This window comes from Strigops habroptila, chromosome 3, assembly GCF_004027225.2.
Source record: "Strigops habroptila isolate Jane chromosome 3, bStrHab1.2.pri, whole genome shotgun sequence".
In the NCBI taxonomy this organism is placed as follows: domain Eukaryota; kingdom Metazoa; phylum Chordata; class Aves; order Psittaciformes; family Psittacidae; genus Strigops; species Strigops habroptila.
Genome location: NC_044279.2, coordinates 21,276,722 through 21,299,357, shown reverse-complemented (window position 1 = coordinate 21,299,357; position 22,636 = coordinate 21,276,722). Strand labels below are relative to the sequence as shown.

The 22,636-nt window shown below is 41.5% G+C and overlaps 2 protein-coding genes across 6 annotated transcripts in view; both read left to right on the top strand.

Annotated features, from left to right (window-relative positions):
- Positions 1 to 1,958, top strand: part of MAPK11 (mitogen-activated protein kinase 11) — a 35,325-nt gene extending 33,367 nt beyond the window's left edge. For both annotated transcript variants that reach the window (XM_030478310.1, XM_030478311.1), the window contains exon 12: positions 1,290 to 1,958. In XM_030478310.1, the coding sequence (XP_030334170.1) occupies positions 1,290 to 1,363 (74 nt within the window). In that variant the 3' untranslated portion in view covers positions 1,364 to 1,958. The remainder of the gene's footprint in view (positions 1 to 1,289) is intronic.
- An 8,145-nt stretch (positions 1,959 to 10,103) lies between these two features.
- Positions 10,104 to 22,636, top strand: part of MAPK12 (mitogen-activated protein kinase 12) — a 34,770-nt gene continuing 22,237 nt past the window's right edge. For 3 of the 4 annotated variants that reach the window (XR_003990425.1, XR_003990424.1, XM_030478308.1), the window contains exons 1-4: positions 10,118 to 10,313; positions 11,021 to 11,150; positions 18,841 to 18,899; positions 21,058 to 21,169. Coding sequence is in view for 2 of the 4 variants with exons in the window: in XM_030478308.1 (XP_030334168.1) it covers positions 10,198 to 10,313; positions 11,021 to 11,150; positions 18,841 to 18,899; positions 21,058 to 21,169 (417 nt within the window). In the remaining 2 variants the exon portion in view is untranslated. Of the gene's footprint in view, positions 10,314 to 11,020; positions 11,151 to 18,840; positions 18,900 to 21,057; positions 21,170 to 22,636 lie in introns of all 4 variants that reach the window. The other variant, XM_030478309.1, reaches the window with a different exon arrangement.

Below are 22,636 nucleotides of genomic sequence, written 5' to 3'. Positions count from 1 at the left end.
CACATATCTCAGTGTAACATCTATACTGTCTGCTGAGTAGGTGGCACAAGAACCAGGTAAGGAGCTTCATAAATGTACAATGCACAGCCAGCAGAAGTACTTTTTAATACAGTTCCAGGGGTCCAATTTGTGGGGTCGCTGGCTTCCTCTGAGTTCAGTCAGGACCGTTCTTGCTCCTGCTGGCTGCCTATGACCAGATGCTACTTAATAGCTGCAAGTCAATCACTGAGAGGGTCACCTCATGAATCCTTCCACCTCAGGGGTTCTGCACATGGAATTTCTTTCAGAGAAATCTTCCACTATAGCTAGCACGCTGGTCACCATGCACCGTGCTACAGCGTAACACAACCACAGCATAAGCAACATTTCAGCCCTAAGCTTTTTACATACTTTTTAGAGGAGTGCTAGCAGGTGTAGCAGTTGTCTTAGATCTGTTTAATAAACAAGCTAATAGGCATAAGTTTGATATTTAAACATCACTGTTTGGAAAACAGAACCTGACGTAATGCATTGTTAGCCATATATTTATGCATGAACAGGATTTGGTCCTTAAAATACAGTATCTAAGTAGAGAAATTACATAGGAAGTAGCTGCTGATGACATATTCCATTACTGTGCAAGGCACAAACCAGGACATGACTGCCAGCATGAAAAGATGAAGGGCTATTCCTAAAGCAGGATAAAATGGCAGAGAATCCATGTTTCTAGCTAAGCCCTTCTTGTTGAAAATAGAATTGTTACATGCTTCTACGACAAAATACTTTTTCTTCCAGAGGACCTTAAAATTAAGTTAGTCACAATAAAACATAAAAAAACCCGCAAAACCTAGATCCCAAGGCAGTAGCACAGAATTGCAAATGGTTTATATGATTTATGAATGATTTATAAGTGATTGAAGGCAACATTCTCTGCAGTTAAAAGTGTATGTTTTAAAACCTGTTTGGGTGCTTTTAAAGCTTCCATTTCCCATTACATTTTGTCTTTTATTACATCATTTTGGCAGGTCATCTGACAGCACAATTGATGTTTCCTTTTCAGGGCCTGTGTTTTAGTAATTAGCTCAAGGGGACAGACATGTTGCACAAAAACAGTATTTGTGAGTCTAATTTGTAACTGAGGTTAACAGAAGGATTCCTAGTGAATTCAGTCTATTTTTGGATCCCACCTCTAAAAAGGCTGGAAATACAAACTACAAATCACATGCATCCATAGAACTGTTTTGTCTGGAATATTTTTCTTTTGGGGAGAATATCACCTAATTCTTCTCTCTGCTTCACCCTCTCTACAGAACTTACCTATGAAGAAGTGATTAGCTTTAAACCCCCTGACTTAAAAATGGATAGCCTGGAGATAGAACAGTGAATACAGGCAGCTCTGTCTTGCCTTGCTGCACTATGAAGACTGTTAGAATATAACCATACAATTTCACCTGTGGTCATACATAGATTTGGTATCCAAAGATGTTGGAGAAGATGTGGAAAAGCAGATGCATTACATACAGAAGCCAGATGTTGTCTGGCTTGGGTGGGGGTTTTTTGCCTTGTAATAAGAATGTATTCCCAACTCACGAAGGGTGACAAAGAACTACTTCATTCTGACAAAATTATGCACTGAGTTCTGTCAAGCTGTGTGTTCTGCATGTTCCATTTTATCAGTTTTATTGCCAAAATAAAGGTGACTTTTAAAATTAATTTTAAAATTGTACATTTAAAGCATGAATGTATCAAACATAAACATAGACGTTCATACAAGCAGTCCGTTTTTTTCCTGGCATTTTATCTGTTTTCCTATTATTTATAGTTAGTGCCTTTATGAAGGGAGGGCGTGGTAGCAAGGTAGACAGAGTATGCATATGTAGCCATATCTGTGGTGGTCTTACAAATTTACTGGATGTCTCTCAAGCAATCTTAACACCAGTTGAAAGTCAGTAAAAATAAATCTTTGTCTTCTGTTGCCATTCAAGTGTCTGTTCTCATTCTTTTCCCCATGTGTATTTTTTAATCTGCACAAGATGTTTGTGAGATGATTTTATTTCCCGATGGTACTCCAGCCATGCCATCGCTGGAGTGCAGCTGAATTTACCCAAGTCTACAGGAAGATGCCCCGAAGGCACTGTGGCAGATCTCTGTGGTCTTCTGCAAGCTTCAGCAGAGGCTGTCACAGGTAGAAGTGCAAGAGTACTCAGTTCAGCTCACAGCTTTGAATTCAGTGTTCCTCATTGTCTTACTTTCCTTCGCCTAATCCTTGGGAAAAATAATCTAATAATTGCCATTGGAAGACATGACAACATAAGAGAATATAAGATTTATTTTATTTCATGAAAAACAAAATATCAATCTCACCAGTTTCTTTTTACGCAAAATTTTAAAGGCTTTCCAGCTCTGAAAAGTTGGGATATTAAATAATAAATTGCAGGATAAACCAGATACCAGGATTTTGTAAAGCGTTACATTTATCTGATTTCCCCATTGAAGGCATAATACTGAAACAGGAATATCCTTGGGCATGAGGCCTCTTGTGTTGTACTGGCTGTGTCTTTCTACGTACTTGTGTTTCACAGTTGTCCAATGCTGTTCATTTTTATGTCTTGTTCTTGCTCTGTTAGTCTCATTTTGGAGGTGGCTTTTTATATTTAGGTTTTCTGCAACTTTTGTCATTAAGATTCAGTTGTACAGCCGTTACATGAATTCTGCTGCATTTATTTACCTTCCTCTGTATCTTTTCTATGTAAAAGGGAAACTTTTTCTTAATAAACAGATTTAAAAAAAAAATCAAGTCCAAGAACTTTGATTTTTCAGATACTTGACCCAGGATTTTTTGTCGTCTTTGAGAAATGGAAATAAGTATTCCATCTAGAAAATGTGCTTCTAATTTGTGGACTAACTGGTGGACTGTTGTTGAACATATTGGCCAGTTATCTACTACTTACATCCAGTGGAATGCAGCCACTTTTACCCAGCTTCCTGCAAGGCATATTAACCTGAAAGGAAATGCCTGCATGGATTTCTTGTGAGTCCTCTGAAGCATTGTCTCGCCATCATTACTTTGGCTTTCTACGAAGCTGGATGAGGCCTGTAATGATCGTGCAACAATTGAATTTCATGCAGACTAAAACAGGTGAAAGTTTATAAATCCCTAAATTATTTTCCTGGCTGCATAATGAAAATCACTTATTATAAATACATTATAAATATATTTTTTCATTTGTTTACCAATAGCTCAGTGCTTGGTTTTCTCTGAATTCTGACTGTGAGCTTGCTAGCCTGCTGCTCTGCAGCTCTATTCCAGCTGGAAGGGCAAGCATGAAATAAAGAGATTTCACAAGAACCTCCTGCATCCAATGATAATTAATTTAGTGTGGGATTTGTCGCATTGTTTGTTTAATCTGGTTTCCTGGCTGTGAGGGTGGCCGTCGCCACATGTTTCAAAGGATGTGTAAAACTCTGTGGTAGGCAAAGACCAGACGGTCTACTCTTGCCATGGCTTTGCTACATGAGGTAGAAAGAAAGTTTTCTATCACTTCCAAAATGTGTTCTTCTGGCAACTCTGAATCTTCCTCTGAATATTTCCTTTTATGTTCAAAGATGTAGCTTTTCTAGGAGATAAATTATGTAGGAAGAATACGGTCATAGCCACATTCAAGCTAATCAAAGGTGACAGTAATTGGTAACAAAAACTCAGCTATTTTTAATTAAATACCATCAATCCCCATAAATCATCTCACTTTAATGTCAAGAACGGCAGTAGGGAGAGAGACATCTTCTTCCTAGATTACCAAAATGAAGGCAATTTCTTAGACCTCTAAAGCCACTAATTAAAGTGTTTTTCTAGAGCAGGTAACCAGCTCCCATGTGGTACTCCAATGCAGGACTGCAGTGTGGTAATGTTATCAGTTTGCAGCAGCAGGACAGGGTAATTGGAAAGCCAGTACCCCACTGGGACAGAAAGGTGGAAGGCTTAGCTCTAACAATGCTTATCATTGGAACACAGATGGAAAAAACCCATTTGTCAGTCAACACAAACAGGCGAACAGAGGTAAACAGCTGGGAGCAAGGAGGGCTTTGTCAGGCTTGGTGAACCTGTAGGGCAGATCGCTTAAAAGTAAATTTTACAGAGTAAAAATATAAAAATGAGGATTTTATTGTAGAAAATGGTGTTTTCTAAAAATTTCTTTAATGATGGCATTGTCTAGGTGGCCAGAATTCTATTTACAAAACTCATAGTGGAGCCTGCTTAAACTGTAGGGTTTTTAATCTGATACCACTCTTACTCTCATTATTACCATCGTGCTTTTGTAGGTACTCTACATACTGCATGTACGTTTGAGGAGAACTGGTTTTAGTCCTGGTCTCCTCAAACATACGTTTTAGCCTGCACTAAATTAGGGTGCTTATCATCCCTGAACACCTGCAAAGCACAGAAGGGGGATGCTCACAGGAGCAGGGCTGGGCAGTGCTAGAGGAGGAGGTGACTGGGGAAGAACACAGCTCTGCAAGGGCTTTCTCTGGTTAATTACTGTCATTGTTAGCTATTTACTTCTAATCTGAATTTACCTAATTTTAGCTTTCTGCCCCAAGAGTTTGTTAATCCCTCCACCTACTGAATAGAAATCACTTCCACTATTTGTTATCTCACTCTATAATCAGTGTTAAGTGCAACCCAAAGTCTAGTAATTTTATCATCACTGGAAGCAGAAGGTCTTGCAAAAGGGAAAAGAAATCTTTTGCATACATCTCAATCTTTTGACAAGCATAAGTATACACTGCGCTTCTTTTAAAATCTGCATCTTTCTTTTTTAAGCTCTCTACCTCACCAGCACTGAAGCCCAGCAGCAGGAAATTCAAATGCCACAGCCAAAGCAGAAAGACAAGAGTAAAGAAATCTCTAATTTACAATGTACCCGTCGAAAGAAAAAACAAGGATGGTTCAGAGTAAAAGCACAGCATTAGAGCGTATGATGTGCCATAATACACAGAATTTCTTCCTTCCAGAACACACAAAGTGGCTACCCAAGTATAAAACAGCAGGGATATTAATAACTTTGGGAATTTATAGGGAGGAAATAATAGGAAATTAGGTAATCAACACTGATACATGAAAAACTCTATCATGCTCTAGGAGGTCAAGAGCCATTAATTAGACAGCATTGTTGCAGAATTCCCATTAGTGTTCTTGGCATGTATTTGATGTGGTGCAAAGATGAAAGCAAGAGGGAAGGAGGGTCAGTGCACTGCAGGATCTGACATAGAGAGCTCGCCCTGGGGACAGGAGGGGAACAGCCCTTCCAAGGACAAAACATTGGCAGCAAAAGCACCTCTGTCAGAGGTGGTGAGCAGTCAATACAAAAGCCACTTCCTTCCTTTCTTCCCGTCATGTGTGCTCCTGGATCATAATAAGAGAGCAGACCTGACTCTGGGACCTGGTCAGAGATGAATCTGTTCAAAAAGCACCATATTCAGCTGCAGGCACAAATTACTGAAGTATCCTTTACTATATCTGTACATTGCTGACTTGGCCCAAGAATCCCTGACAGATGCTCAGTGGAAAAGATTTAGGTCTCACGCTGTAAATTGGGTAAGTGATGTCCTTTGGTAGCAGCAGAAAGGAATTCAGCCTTGGCAAGATCAATCTCCTTAGGAAGGAATTAATAGTAACACCTCTGTTTTAAAAGCAGCTGCTTGTTTCTCTTAAGTGTGAATTGTGCTGCTAGTGTTTATGGATGGAGCACAACTCTCTAAAGCTGGTCCTCAGAAAATCAACACATTTGCACAAGTGAGAACACCAAGTGTCGTTAATTTATGAGAATAGGCAAAAAGCAAAAAGAGCTTTTAAGGGACTAGTACCAAGATACCCAGAAAGCTGTGCTAGTGTAGCTGCCACTGACCTGCTGCTGCAAGATGAAATATTGACCTAATATGCCTAAAAAGGTCTAAGTTTTCACTGAAAGGAGGGAATATATTGTGAGTTCCCTGTGCAAACACTGATCTTCCAACCAATCTGACACTTAATCCATTAGGCAGGAAATGTCTACATAATGAGCGAAACTGTTCAATTAGGCTTCAATCTTGCATGCATAGAAATGCTTCATTTCACACTCACATAGTCCCCCAGCTTCAATTATAGTCACAAATTAAGACATGCACCAGAGCACAGAGATTTTAGCTAGTCCTTTTAGGTTCCAATTTGATCACAAGCAACACTGATCACTGTTGAAATACCGAATCCCAGTGGTAGCCCTGAGACAGATATACACCAAATCTGCCATAACTGGCAGCCTCCATTGAGCCATACTCTGCTCCTTATAGAGTAATATCATGTAGATTAGCACTATATTCCTATTTCATACTCATTTTATAATAGAGCCCAAAGGCTCAAATCAAGAATAAAGCTTAGTTACATTATATTCTGTGCAAAATGACTCACCATACTCCTGTCCTGTCCGGCTCTCTGACATGGAGATGGAAATGCAATAAATGAAGGCAACATTAAGGAGGACGGGAAGGATGGCGTAAAAGTACCACCAAGTTTCTGGTCATTTAAATGGGTGATGTGCACAACTACACAGTGACAAATAAGAAAAGCTATCAATCAGTGATATCCACTAACACTCTTTTCGTATTATTTTTGCACTGAAGTTGGGAAACTCTTCAGCACAAGCGTATTTTTCCACTCTGTGCACAGTAGCATCTCAGACTGCAGTAATCTGTGATAGTTTAAAAACTAAACTCCTGCAGTATATTGTAGGAATTAGTATGAAGAGGACCTTCAGGCAGGCTCTGAGAAGAAAGAGTTGGGAGAGTGTTAAAAGCTGATGGTTTATACTTAGCTGTCTGCTACCCTCTACACCTAGCCTTGCTCTTTCACCCACTCCAGCAAGCAGGGATAATGGGGTAGTGAATAGTTACTTGGTAAGATCTCACTCGACCTCTTCAACAAATGAAGTGGACAGTTTACAAAATAATTACTCTTTTTTTAAAGCACCACTTAAGTGGTGCATGTTTATTCCTTCCTGCTGCTGGTCGAGTGCTCCCGCAGCATGGCGAGGTGCCCAGGGTGCTCCGTGTCACAGAAACTGGAACTGAAGCGTCCTGCTCAAGGGCAGAGAGACAAACACAGAGAAGTTGCAAAATAGTTGGCAGCAGCTCCAGTGGGGAAGGGTGGGACAGCACAGCATGAGAATATTTCAGATGAAAACTAAGATGTTTTTTGATTTAAGCTTTACTTCTTGTAATAAATAAAATGGACTTACTTCCTCCACAGCAACTGCTGTCTAAGCAGACAAGAACAGAGTATTGTTTGAATGTGGGGATATAGAAAGCTGGTTAAAAAAGATAGTATTATAGGAATCAGCTTTTGACAATTCAGCAAGATTTTATGTTTATTGACATTTAAGGTATGTTTTACAGAATTAAATTGTTCATAAGTGAATTAGTGTATCAAGAATAAAATGACCATGTGAAAAGACATCTTACTGACATGAACAGACAGAATGGTGGGAAGGTGCTTAACTTTTCCAAGGACTTTGTATGATCTCCTGCTTTCTCCCAGTTGAATCCATATTGCCAGTGCCTGGAGCGGGGATCACGGTCCCAGTCCTTCTCCCTGCTCATGCAGATGCCCCTCCTTTACCCTGAAGTTCAGCTCCCAACAAACTAAGCTGTGCCATTTTATCGCTGCTAGTCAACAGCTTGTTGTGAGCAGTGTTGCCATCAAACTCTCTCACCAGGCTCCATACAAGCAGAATTTCTCAGGAAAATGTGGTTAGCTTTCTCACTGCTCTCCTGTGGACATCCTGCTCCAGCACCGAAGCCTCACCTCCATGCTGGAGTGTAAACTGAGTTCCTGGAGGGATCGGAAAGGGTACTGTAAGCAGCCCATCTGCCTCATATGCTTTGTGGCTGATGGCAACCTTCCAACACATTGAAATTTGGCTCTTTAAAAAAAAAATAACCAGAGGTATCAAAATAAATGTTTCTTCCTGGTAACAACCTCACCAAGCTTCCCTTTATGGGATGGGCATAGGAGAGTGGTATGTTTGCATCATTAATGCATTTACTATCTTTCATTCATGATGTCTGAAGAAGGTCCCTTTTTGTTCTATCTACTTTAAAATAAACATATTCCAAAAGCAGAAACATTTGACAGCATTGCTTTTTTAATTTACCCTGTTACGCACACAATGCCTGGGATAAGATACAGCAATAGTATCCTGTAAGTATCATTGCAACAGATTGTCTTGGGAAAACACATCAGCCTGTATCCAGCCGAGCCTAACAGGATGCTAAGGCTCATGTCTTTTGTGACGCTGCTGTGAGATCTATCAGCTGTGGATGGATTCAAGTTTCTCAAGCTCACTCCCTTCATAGACAATTTCAATGGTTTTATTAGACAAAGCTTCCCTTGTTACAGCAGTGTAGATTTCCTAGTCTTTTCATTGTTTATAATTTCATCTGCTATATCTGTGACCTGATGGGGGAAGGTAGTCTTGTATTTGACCTACACTGCTACCTCATCCTTCTATAGCAAAGTAAACTTAAACACTCATATGAAGGAAAAACATGGGGAAAACCAGCGCTGGCCAACTTCGTCAATGAATTTAAAATATCTTACAGAAGTTGCTCTGTAGTATCCTCAACTTCTGCACAGAAGTGATGTCTGGGTGCTGGGTTAGTACTTTTACCCACTGCATCAAAATCATCTACTTTCTGACTGATAAAAAACAAGCAGTAAGAAAGCATCATTTGCCACAATTGGATAGAGGAAAAGTAGCTGAGGGATCAAAAGCAGAACTAATTCTTACTGCATTAGAAACAGATATATTTCTTGTTGAAAATAACGTAACTAATGGACTGGCTCAAAACTGAGTGGAAGCTGCTCTATCCTACACCTTCTCCGTACCACATTTCACTCCAGCCATCATCTGAATGGCAAACACGGCATAAAAGAGATGTCAGAAATTTCAAACAAAAAGTCTGGTGGGGCAGTGGATTTTAAAAGCAAACGTGTACCATTAACCTAACACTTGACACGAGCCCTGCACTACCAGCCAAATGTGAGGTTGTTTCCATTCTCACTAAGCTACAGAGCAGCACTGGAACACAGCTGTGAGGTGTACCCTGTTCCTCCTGTACCCCGCATGTAAACACTGTGAGGAGGGAGGGCAGGGCAGCTCTTCAACATTCAGCAGCCAGGCACAAAATGGCCTGGGCCCATGGCAACTACCATAAAGGCATCAGGAACAACGAAACTTGGCCAGATTGCCTCTTTCGAGCTAAGCCACAAATTGAACTGTAGTGACAGCAGGTCTGAATTATCTAACCTCAGCAACATTGCTCAGGGGTGAAGTCAGACAAAACAAAGGCTTTACCAGACCCTGAAGGACAAGAATTTTAATTACATTCGCACAGAGAACACACAAAACATTTTTCAAAGCAGGTCTTTGCCTTACACGTGCCGGCCCAGGCCTGTTTACTGCAGAGGCACCGAGAAGCTGGCTATTCTCAGTACTCCAGCACTGCAGTTGTTCCAAGCTGCTCGAACTGCTCCGTGCCACACCAACCATGCACTGAATCGCTTGCTCTGAGCAACTGAATCCAGTGTGAACTTGTTTCCACGTAACTAGATGAAATAGTATTGAAAATTGGGGGCTGACCCCGAGATGAACTGGGAAGCCGTCAGCCGTACACCTTCGTGCAAAGGTCACCTGAAAATCCGCTTTTACACCCCCAGCCCTCACCACCGGCAGTCCCGTCCGTTGTTTAACACTTCCATGTAACAGCCGGTTTATCTTATCAGACCCAGAACGCGCCCAGAGCCAAGTTCCACACCGCGGCGTGCACCCGCGCGGAAGAGGGCCGGTACGGGACCGCTTCCAGCTCCACAGCAAAGGGCGTGTGGGGCGGCGACAGCCGCGGCACCTGCTCCCCCGCCGGTGCTCGCTGCGCTGCCCCAGGCCCTGCAGCCGGGCCCCCGCCGCCGAACAGCCCCAGGTGCCCGGGCCAGGGGGGCGGGACCGCCTAGACCCAGCCCCGGCCCCGGCCCCGCTGGGGCAGCCGTGAGGCGGGCGGGCCGCCCGGTGGGGCCGGGGGAGGTGCCGCTCGCCCAAGCCCCGCCCCTCGCCCCAGCCCGGCTCGGCGGCGCTGGCCGCTCCCGCTTCCCCCCGCCCGGGCTCTTTGTCGGCGGGGGGCTGCGGCGCCATGTCCTCCCCCAAGAACGGCTTCTACCGGCAGGAGATCACCAAGACCCTCTGGGAAGTTCGGGACCGCTACCGGGACCTGCAGCCAGTGGGGTCGGGCGCCTACGGAGCCGTCTGGTGAGTGCGGCGCGATGGGACGGGGCGGGACACCCCGGGCGGGGTGAAGGGGCGGCGGGCGCCGCGGTGGCCTCTGCCCGGGACCGGGGAGTCGCTGCCCGGCTCGGCCCGTCTCGCCGCTCCCTTTCCTCGCGTTGTTCCCTGACAACTTTCCCGGTTGTTGTTCCTGCCCCGGCCCGGCCCCGCTGCCCACCTGGCTGCCCCGAGCCGGGCCCGGGCAGTGCCGCCGCGGGAGCACAGCCCTGCGCGGCTCTGCAGCTCGGGACACGCCTCCGGTCCTGCGAGGAGCAAGCAGAGCCCGGGGCGCTGCCCTGCCCTGCCCGGGGAGCACTGCCCGCGGGGTGCGGCCCCGCCGAGCGACAGCGTCCCCAGAGCCCGGGGTGCGGGTCATTGGGGCGGGACACCAGGTTTGGGCTGGTGTTGGTGGTGGGTTTGTGGGATTTTTATTTTTCTTTCCCTTCTCCTTTATGTTTTTCCTTCCTCCCCAGATGTTCTTCTTTAAAGCCTTTGAAAATTGGCTACTTTTCATCACAGGGCCTGGCAACCTTTTAAACGAATGAAACTAGACGCGGCGTGCTGCAGGCGCCGTGGTCTCCTCCCCTGGCCAGGGAGGTCACGCAGGCACCTGGCCGAGTGCTGGGCAGCGCGGGCAGGATGCGGCCTCGCTTCAGCCCTTGCTCACCAAACTCTTCCTTCTCCCTTTAAAGCTCAGCCGTGGATGGAAGAAGTGGTACCAAAGTGGCCATTAAGAAGTTGTACCGCCCGTTTCAGTCTGAACTCTTTGCCAAACGCGCCTACCGAGAGCTGCGCCTCCTGAAACACATGAAGCACGAAAACGTGAGTTTTCAGGCTGCAACTTACACTCCCTAAAAACAAAGAAAATATGTGGATTTGGACAAGATGTGTAGCTGAATGGAATTCAGGAATCTTTTGGCCTGTCTTTTGTCTGCCCTTTATCCACAAACATCAGCTCACACAAACTAGAATATCCTGTGGGAAACATCACTTCGTTTCCATGTAGGAAAGGTTCGGTGGGGAAGGTTAGGACCAGGGTGGGATTTGTTCTCAGGGCCATTGCAAGAGATACGAAGGACCAGAAATTACGATTTCCATCACTGTGTTCCTGTGAGGTGCAGGTGAGTGCAGAGCATGTGGCAGTCCCCGGGGGTCTCTGGTGCCAACATCTCTTTTTGCATGAAGATGGCCATGGCACACCTGCATATCTTTGGGAAGGGGTAGGGATTTCCTGTTTTGGTTTTTTTTTATCATTTGTGAAGCATTTGAAAATTTTGGGCTTATACTAATATGAAACAGGAAAACTTCATGAATGACTAAATAAATTACTGGGAAGCAGAGAATAGGATACAGAGCTCTGCACAGATTCCCTTGTAACGTGTCAGAACAGCCATAGGAAGAAGTGTTGAAAGTGTCATTGAGATACAGATGTTGAGTCCCAGTAGTGCTTAGTGGTTTAAGAAAAAAATAAAGGATGAGAGATTTGTGTGAAAAGTTTTTGTGGAATCAGAACATGGATACCAGGGGAGAATGGTCCCAGGGTGGGCTTGGAAGATCCCAGTAATAGCTCTAAATGCTCCTTATGAAGAATGCATGTGGAAGAAAAGAGAGTTTGGAGTGAGTTCTTAAAATTATGTGTAAGAATCTGGTTTAAAATGTTAATAATGTGGGATATTACACATAGCTCCATTCAGATGGCTTTAGAGGAAAGCTAGGAGATCGGAAGCGAGGATGAGAGAAAGTGCTAATAACAATAGCCAGTCACTGCCATTTGATGTTATAGTGTTAACATTGTGAGTAACAACAGCATCTAGGTTATTTTGAAGAATAATCTGTGGAATATCCTGTCTGTCCAGAAAAAAACAGCCCTTTTTATAGGTTTAAGAACCTTTGTGCTGCTTAACATTTTAGTCTGAATCTTTTAATACATTTGATTATTGATGATTCCTTTGAAGTAACTGCTTTATAACCACTCCAGTATGTCTATGTTAAAGAGTTAACATTTGCAGGAAACTTCTGTGTCATGCATGGGCTTTCCTACTCTCAGCATTTTCTTTACAGAACATTTGGGAGCAGAGCAGCTCGTGCAGTTGCCAAGCTCCTGACTGTGTCCAGAATTTTGAGATTATTTTTCTTCCATTTCCCAGAGTGATCTGTTGGGTTGCATTTTCCAGTCCTAGCAGTTTTTATGTGGTGTGTGCCCGTCAGGATAATACTCTGGAACCCCTCCATGGACTCATTTCATAATTAAAGAGTCCAGAAGAAAATGCTCACTGGGGAGCGTGATCACAATCTGTAAAAGTTACAAATCAATATATATGAAGGAAGGAAATAATTTACAGTCTTAGGAAACAGTTTGGGCCACAGAAAGAAGAATCTGGTCTATGTACTAAGGAAAAGTTTTACCACTGAGTATGGCGTCTACTCAGTAGAGAACAAAGACTGAATAAATGATCCTGCAGGGATTCATGGGCACTGGAGACAAGCTGACTACTCCACCCATCCACAATGAGGCTGACATGGGTGGTACAGCCCATCAAGAGAATTTCCATCTGCCATCCAAGCCTCACACCCTCCTGTCCGTTGTTTCACCCACAGTGAGTTAGGAATAGCAACAAAGCCTTTTAGGATTTCTGGTCTGTGTGCTGATCTTGGGATACTTCTTTAGCTGCTCCACCCATCCAAAATTAAACCAGAATGGCAATGTCGCTCCTCGCCAGGACTTTCAGCCCCCACTTTTACCTACCACCATTCTGTCAAAAAGCCTCTTTTTTGCGTATTTCCACTGAAGGCTGGATTTACAGGCAGACAGTAAGGTCCTCCCCTGTTGACATCAGCAGTCCACAGTGTGCTGTGCACACCTTTAATGATAAGTATGGTAGTGGCAGGACCTTTGCCTTTTCTCTGTTGTTACCATCATGGCTTCTGTGGGTCTGTCTGCGAAGTTTTGAATGAGTCCCACTATGGTGGATGCATATCTCCCTCTAACAGGAATTAGTAAAATAAAACAGTGATTGGAGTATGTTTCGCGATACTTCTATTAGCTAACGTGTTATAATTCTATAAAATAGCAGTTATTGATCTTTCTGACTGTACTATAAATACAGCTATTAAAAACTAATTTTTTTAAAACTGACTGTACTATAAAAACCTGCTATTAAAAATAATAAAACTGAAGTAATTGTTTCAAAGATCACAATAAAATAGCCACTGTTATCTCTGTATTGAGTGTTGGTAATCTAAGTATGTAAAGGATGTGGTATGTGATAGCTGGTCTAACAGCAGCAGTGGCAATAGCCACTGTGGATTAGATTTGGGATATTGTTGCAATGTTGCACTAATCTGCAAGTACAAACCTTCATCTTGCCTTCTTCCTGCTTCAGGATATAAACTGTTTCAAGGTTCTGTTTATTTCATAGTTAAAATTACATTTAATATGCTCTTCTGATCTTTTCTTTCAAAACTATTTCTGTTATCATGACGCATTTGTTGTTAGATTGCATAAAGAGTGTGGTGTTTCATTTGTTTCACCATGATTATCTCTGGATGGGCCATCTGTGCCCTTCGTAGCTTCCATGGAAGTGTTGTATTAAGCATGTAGCAATACATTATCATAGTTTATTTAACCTTACTCTGTATTCACAATTTCTTCCATCATTCTAATGGTCTGACAGATGTTAAAAATTGCATCTCTGATCCTCCATTAAGGTGGCAGGAGATACCATTAAGATCGTGCCGCAGTGATATAATTCATTAGCTTGTCATGCTTCAGTGGAGAAAATGGAGGAAAACTTCTGCTTAATACCCTGGATGGCTTCCATTACAGACCCTTTGAGGAATATGCTCATCTCCTTAAATGTGGAAAGGTTGTAGGATGACCTGTAAAAAAATATACTGGAGTCACCCTGCTGAATTATACTGGAATTGTATTTCACCTTGTAAGAAAGCTAACTCATGAATCAATTTGCTTGTCTATTGAGGCATTTTCAGGAGGAGACGACTGTGGCTGCTGGCATGACCAACTTTCATTACATATGCTAGACCTTATTTCTCCCTAATGGCTCTCAAGCAGGACATTACTTCAATGTAGTGAGGAGTATTTCTATATAAACCATACAAACTTGGTAGCATGGGACTTCTCATCAACTCTTTGCTAACAAATCCAGAGGACAAATCATATTGAGGACCATGGGGCAGAGGCTGTGTGTGAAGAGGATGAGACTTGGCTTAGGAGATAAATCAGTGTCTTTCATGACACTGGTATCCTTTCTTATTTTGGTAGGCCTTTTAATTTGAGGGTGATCTTTGAAAGAAGAGTGGGTATGGTTTGTGCCTGCCGGTGTGCCAACTGGCAGGAGAAAAGGAAAGGAGCTCTCAGTCCAGCAGTCATCCCTTGTGTCATGTAGCAGTAATCAGTGAGGAAGAAAGGTGACTGTGGTGCATGCCTTGCACGTGGATAGTTAAAATTCTGAAAAGATTGAGACTTCTTGGTGTAGCAGAAGGATGCAGGTGCCCTGTGATGTGGAACAGCACAGAAACAGGAATTTGGAGCTAACCCTGCAGAAAATGTACTGCAGCACAATATGTAGTTCAGTGTTCCCCAGTAGGGATCTCTCTTTAAAAATGTACTTGCGTTTGTAGCCCAAGTGCCAAAACCAGTCAACTTCACTGTGTTTTCATGCGTAACATCCACAAGAGAAGGCAGCATTTGCTGTATGAGACATAACCTACATTTACTTATTAATTTATACAAGACCCAAGTCTTTCACTGATGTGCTGATGCTGACATCTGAAACTTTCCTTTACAGAAATGCAGTGAAACAGTCCTTGAATAAACGTAATCCGTTATGTGAAAGTGCAGGGGAGGATAGAGATGAGGAGCTCTTAGCTGTTGTGCTCCACCTCTGGAATAACATTTGGAAAAGTAGACAGCTGAGATGGGAAAGGCAGAAACCACCTTCCAATAAAGCTGTTATTTATTTGTTGACGGTAGTTAAAGTTGATCAGGGTAATTAGTATGAATGTCTTGGGGGGTGGATGGATGATAAGGATGAGAAGGGCTAGAGGTACTGTCACCCACCACCCACTGGCTTCATAGGGAAGACCTAAAATCAACATATATTGAGTAAATATATTGAGTAAAACCAAAACCATAGCTGTGGAAAACAAGTTAGATCAGTATATGGGTAGTTTTGGTGTTACTGTGATTTTGCTTTGCAGGAAGATGGGAGAGACTCAGTATTGCACTCTCTCCTCAAGATATAAGTGAGGAAGGTACAAAATCCAGGTTGTTTTCTGTGCGTGCTTTGTGGGCTCATTCATTTGAGAAATTGCCTTTTGGCAGAGTTAATGAGGGAAAAAATGAGACCCTGAAAGGGCAGTGCTCCTGCTGGTTTCCACAGATGCTTTTCATTGCCATCACAGAATGTACTGGGTTCATTCCTTGGCTGCACTACCATCTCTGGTGAATGAACACCAAAAATAGATCTACAGAAGGGTTCACAGATACTTCCATTACATTTCATATAGGCCACACTGAGAAAAACAAATTATTCTTGTAATTGTTTTATGGTGTCTTACCTTTATGCTGGGACATTAAGTATTGCAAAGGTTTTTTTCCAAATACTGTATTTAATTGAGAGCATTTTAGACAGACACAGGATTTTCCATGGTATTATGTAGGGGGGAGTTTCCTACGCTTTGTCCTGTTCTTTTCCTGAAGAAGTATCTGGAGTTGTATCTTCCTTAGAGGATTTATTTTATCCTGTACCTCTTTGCGCTTAATATATCTGCAGAAAGCTGTGACCTAAATGGAAATACTCATGACTCTGTTCCAGTACAGGAAAATCATCCCAAAGCACAGCTATTAAATAAAGATTACTGAGGAAGAGGAAATGGGTCCCTCACTTTTATTTTAAAATTGATTAACTATTAGTATGTCTTCCCATTTTGTATGGTAAAATGGATTTCAGGATTTTTAGAAAGCTTGCTTTGTAAAGCAAGAAAAGAAGTATTGTGAAGCCCTTGGCATGTTAAAAGAGTTTTCTGGTTCATTATTTAAAATTCCCTTCAGCAGGAGCTGAGCACTGGTCTCAGTGGTATCCTTCACTGCAGAGAGTTTGCAGCAATGATAAGCTTGTCTCCATGAGTTCGCAGCCTTACCTCAGAAGGAATGTATGTTGTATATTAGGCAGCTTTAAGTAACTGTTTACTTGCATGGCGAAGCAGTAAAATGTTAGTGAACTTCATTAAGTATGTGTTGGGACTGGTATGTTCTTTATGGAAGTGTGTTCTTTGTGCTTCTGTGTTTCACTACAGGTGCCTGATAATGCCTTGGTGCACAGACGTGGTGTACCACAGATGTGTGGTCACGCTGCTGTCATCCTCTTCTATGTCCCTTCTTTTTATTGTGGTGTCCCTGTGTCTTTCACTGTTAAATTCAGACTTGATGGGGTTTATTTTCTTGTGTTTCCTGCTAAGGTAAATGAAGGCATGGAAATATCTCCATGAGGGGAACAAGCAGGACTTGTGAAAAAGTGGCCTTTGATAGGGAAAGAAATGCATACTGGATAAGATTGCCACTAAAACATTAACTTCCTTCTTTTTAATACTGAAATCTGTGGAGAGCACAGAACTTTTCTGGCTGTGTACGCTCTGTGTGTGTGCACATGCTTGCCTCAGGAAATGCTCATAGAGCTGCATTATGCTCCATTGTTGTCACGTACATCTTCCTAATCCTGCTCTCTTTTCTTTCTCTCCCTGCCTCCACCTAGAAATGGAAAACCTTAAGTAAAATTGTTATGCAAAAAACAAAAAATAATTTATTGCTATAATATTAGCACTGAAGGTATTATTTCAGACAATAATCATATTCTCTGTGGGTTTAATTATTGTTTTATAGTGGTTATAGTATTCTTCTTAATTAGTTTCATTTAACAGTCCTTGGGAAAATATTATTAGTGATTTTTTTCAAATATAATTGTGGCTACAAAGAAATAGAGTTGTAATTTTCTGTCTTCATCTTTATTAGTTTTTCTGTCTTGTTCATCATTATGACATTATGATAATACCCAAACTAACTGCGGTAGTTCGCCCTGAATGTGGAAAGGCTAAAAATATGTGCAGTAGGGATTGCATCACAGTTGGGGATTTTTATTTGTAGCTGTAAATAAAGGAAGTAATCTTTCTTTCTTTCATTTTTTCCTCAGTTTCTGCTCTTGCTTCTCTTACTTTCACATACTTTTTTTAAAGGTTAAGAAATAGTAGTAATGTCAAAAATCCATCTGGATTATTATCAAAGTAGATTTTGCAATCCTTCTTTTGGTACTTTGATTGGACAACATAATATGCTTCTAGCCCTGTTTTCCTTCTTGAAGTTTCTAATTTTACACTGTTTAAGTTTGATGTATAATCTGATGTCCCTAAACTGTATGGCCATGGAGATAGAGGTCTGAACAAGGCAGTAAAGGTTATTAGTCTTTTAGCATGCTTTCCAGCAAACGCTTGCACACCTCTATCAACACGAACGACATCCTGCACCTGGGAAACGCCTCAAGCAGTTCAGAGCTTGGGAAGCTTCGTCTGAGCAGCCAGAAATGATCATGAATTAGCAGTAGAAAAGAAGCATGTCTAAAAGCAAGCCTGTGCTATTTAGGCCTAGGTTAAGCAGCATCCAAGCTGAGATCTGGCTTTAGACAATTTCAGCTCTATTGGAGCATTGAGTTCTGTTTACTTTTCAGGTGTTTAGTGAGCTTGAGAGAAGCATCGGCAGTTACCATAATGCATCTAGTCGGTTGATATAGTTTTGCTGAGAACCGTACTAATAGCAAAAACTATGGTGGGAAATCTGTTTTACTAGATTGTTATTTCTCTGTTGAGTGATGGAATGCTTTTGCTTGACAAAAAAAATACTCTTAAGGAGAACATGAGGTATAAGCCATGGTAAATCATATTAAGCTCTTGATAATTTACTCTCTATAAAAACAGTTTAGTTCCAGCTTTTCTCTGTACTCCCAATTATATATTGTAGTCTCTGTACCTAAATTACTATGTTATTGAAATAGGAAGACATTTAAAATGTTCTTCATTGATAAGCAGCAGGCCCAGCTCAGTGACTAGTACTTACAACTGCTTCAGGTTATGAACTGATTTGTCTGGTTCATTTTTGACACTTCAGTGGTTAAAGTTAAAAGATGCTCTCTCCTCTTACATAAGACTGTCAGCCTCTGAACTTCTTGTTCAAGTAAATACATTTTTATTATTTTTTATCACAGGATCAACAGCCTTCAGAGTTATAAAATTAAACACACAACAAATCCTGGTGTTGCTAGGCACTACTTTAGGTATACTTTCTGCCACCTCTATGCATGTAGCTAATGCCTCACTATAGAAGTGGTTTTGATTACATTTTTTTCACTTATTGTGCAGTTCAGGATTTTTTGTGCTAAATCAGTATTAATCCATGTTGTTGGTTTTGTTTTGTTTTTTTTTTCTCTTTCTCTTTTATTTTTAGGTCATTGGAATATTAGATGTGTTCACACCAGATGTAACACTGGAGAAGTTTAATGACTTGTAAGTTCTGAGTTGTTTGTGTTTGGAAGCAGGGCAACATTGCTTGTGTGGGAGGAAGGGTTGTTGCTTTTTTATCTGTAAAGTGTGTACTACTTTCAGCCCTTAATAAATGAAAGTTTAATGGATTTCCTAATCCACCTTTCAAGTGCTGATTTCTTACCCAAAGGCCCACGTTGCCCAAATGATAGAACAATTCTTAACCCAAACAAGTAGGCTGAAAATGATACTTGCTGCATGACATGTCTCAGCATGATCCATCCTAATGCTACGACTAATTAAAAACTGCTGATGCTGCTGAATTTGTGGTCTGTGCTGTGGTCTGTTGTACTCCCTTGACTGTTTTCCCAGTCCAGTGGTCCAAACAGCACATGACATAGACTATTTCTAGCACCAGGCATGTACCTGACTTTTTGGCAGCATCTCAGATACTTAGCATGTTTGCTGTTTTGCTTATGGATCTTGCTACAATTCTTGTGAATTAAGAGTCACTAGAGTGGTTAGAAGTGGTTAGAAGTCTTGTTGGGCTTAATGTAGATTTCATGTTACATTCATAGAACTATTCTGGATTTCATCTAATGTAGCTATGTTTCAAAACTAACCTTGCATATTTATATGTTAACAAAGAAAGCTATCTGACTGGAAAATGTAGAAAATGAAGTACAGAAAACTTGGAGCATGTGTTCATATTGATCATTTGGGCCAAAACAATCATTGAGCCAGAAAGGTTGTTGTTCATATTGCCTATTGTGATAGCCTTTTATATAGCATATGTAATGGAATGAACATGTATGCTCAAGCACTGTTTTAAATGAGACCCTAAAATAATCTTTTGAGTTTTGGAGGTGCAAGTCAAGTAGGAGGGATGTTTTTATATCTGAAAATGCGACAGGTGAGCCTATGGCAAGTCTTGCTTTCAAGACTTTGGGCAAGCTGTTAGAGGTGAGCAGAGGTAGATGTGTGTACATTTAAAAGTGGAGAAACTGTTTTTGTGAAATGATCACAAATGGGTCATTTAAGGGAGACTTTCTTTTTGCTGACTAGTCATGAGATATTGTCTGTGGCCTGTTGTATAAATATCAATTTCAAGTGGATTTATGGCTAGAAGTAGCAGAAACATAATGGGTGGTTTCACCTGAGCCAGTCACTAAGGCTGGTCTTGTCTGACACCTGGGGTTTCTTAGCTGACTTGTAGCCTTCCTGTCTAGAGGGGAGCATGCTCCTACTCAACCTGCCACTCTGCTCTCCTGCTCCTCTATTCTGCCAGTCAATTTGTTAACGAAGATTGAAGACAAAGTCCTGTCTGCTTTATGAAGGAACAGTCCTTTCCCTGCTCATGTTTTGTGCTGAATCTCCTTCAGTTGTAGATGTTCAGCTGATTGAAATGGTGTACAAAATCAGAAATGCATAAATCTTTACCAATTCAAGTTCTACTCTACCAGCTGCTTTTCACCACCTTCATCTCTATTCTTTGCGTTATCCATGCTTGTATGATACACGATGTGCCAGAACAGGTTGCTGGTCCTCATTTTGTAAGAATTTTGGGTTTTAACTAGAACTTACAAAGAACTTAGATGCATTAGGCATTAAGTTCCAGTTGAAGTGAAGTATTAATCAGGTGCCTAACCTACTCAGATTATTTGAGGACTCCAGCTGTGGATTATAAATACTTTTTTAATAATAAAAATAAGTTTGTGAAGTTTTAAGTGGCAGACAAAGTGTTAAACATGAGCCCGTAGTGTTTGATCCCACTGTTGTCCTGTTCCAATGTGTTGCTCATAAATTATTACTAAAGTTTGGATTTCAAAATGCAGACAGGAGTTGGTTTTTCCTCTCTTACATTTTGTTTGTTTCTCCACCCACCCGCGTTTGACTGTAAGAGATTTGAAGTCATCAATTTGTAAACTTAGCAAATTGTGCTAACATAAAAATGCAGTCTGGTTTGTGCTTCTCATCCTGTTCTTTGCAGTGCTTGATGTTTATATATTGCTTTGAACCAAAATAGATAAAAACAGAAAATTGGAGGGTGGGGAGATGATGATGGAATTGTTTGGTAGACAGAATGATCTGTAATTTAATATTGTCACTGAACTATAACATACAATTATGTTTCAATTTATTTGATAAAGTTATTCTGGTTTTGTTTTATTTTGTTTTTAAGCTACCTTGTCATGCCATTTATGGGAACAGACTTGAGTAAGATAATGAAGCATGAGAAACTAACTGAAGACCGAATCCAGTTCCTGGTATATCAGATGTTGAAAGGCTTAAAGGTTTGTCACTTCTCCTATTATTTTGATTTCACAATCTTTTTTTCCTAGTAAATCATTATTGAGAGACAATTGAGAGCTAGAAATACTTATCCTTTGATAGGATAAACTTTATCTTGCCTGGCATAGTAAAAGTAATGACATTCTACACAGCAGTTGTTTTGTGGTGATAAATGTTATTGGGGGAGGGGAGGTGTTGGATTAGGTTTTTGTCTGTGGCTTTTTCAAGCAAAAAGAAAAGATAGTCATTCAAGATCTGTATAGCACATTGATCCAGAATGGCCTTGGTTTCTGTGTTAGAGTACACCAGAAAGTCCCTGCTGTGATTTTTAGTTGCCTTGTTCCCCAGCAGTTGATTGTGTTACTGCTTTGCCATACCTCTTACTGTGGCTAGTTGGAGAGTGTAGAGACTAAGAATGAAACCGCTGTTGAGTTTAGAGCCAGGATTCCCCTTGACTTGATCCTTCAGCTGTGTCATCAGCTTCAGATTTCTGTAATTTAAAAATGTTTCCGTGGCTTACCAATACTGGTCTGACACTGTTGCCAAGGCATCTGCACCTAACTTGTTCTAAGTGTAGTACGTTTCTGTGCTCTTCTGAGGAGCATACATATATATTTGTATGCACATATGTGTGTGTATATATATATATATGGATTGGTGTGTGTATGTGTATATATTCATACCACACCCTTATATAGGGTATATATGTACCATACATATCTATCAACCTTTTGCTGTGGTATTTTGGGGTGAAAGTCTGACCCCAAGAGGGATTCTGAGCCCTGTTGACTCCTAGGGCTCATGCTGATTTTGAGCAGTGTTCAAGAACCATGGCAAGTGCTGGTCTGGTCCCTGTGTGTTAGAATCCAGCCTGCAAAGAATTAAAGCTCATTGCTAAATTTAAATACGTAAGTCATTATTTCTATTATTGGGATTATTTCTATATTGAAGTACCTTTCTGAGCCATATATCTGAATGTTTGCTATGTAATTGAAAAGTATGTGTCCTTTGCGTAACGTGCACGTAAAGTTAAAGAGTCTCTGAAGTCTTCAAGTCTGGGAGAGCTTTGATAAAGAGGAAGGACTTTTAGTGACAAATCTGAGTGGGAGGGGCTGAGAGGAGCACAGATAAATCACAAGCCCAAACTAATAGGCACCTGAATTAAGCAGCTGTGAAAGATGTCAGTGGTCTCAGGGACCTATGATTTGTCAAATACTACTGGTAAAGGTGGAGGGAAAGAAGGCATTGAATACCTTGACCTGTTCCATACCTCTTGTCACCTGATGCTCTTCCCCATTCAGCACTAGTTTTCTTTTTGCTCCTGATGTGCATGTAGAAGGCCGCCTTGGTGCCCTTCATGTCCATCACCAGCTTCAGGACCAGGTGGGCTTTGCTTTTCCTAACTCCATCTATGCACACTTGGACAGTGCCTCCACATTCCTGCTGCATGACCTGACTGCTTTCACCTC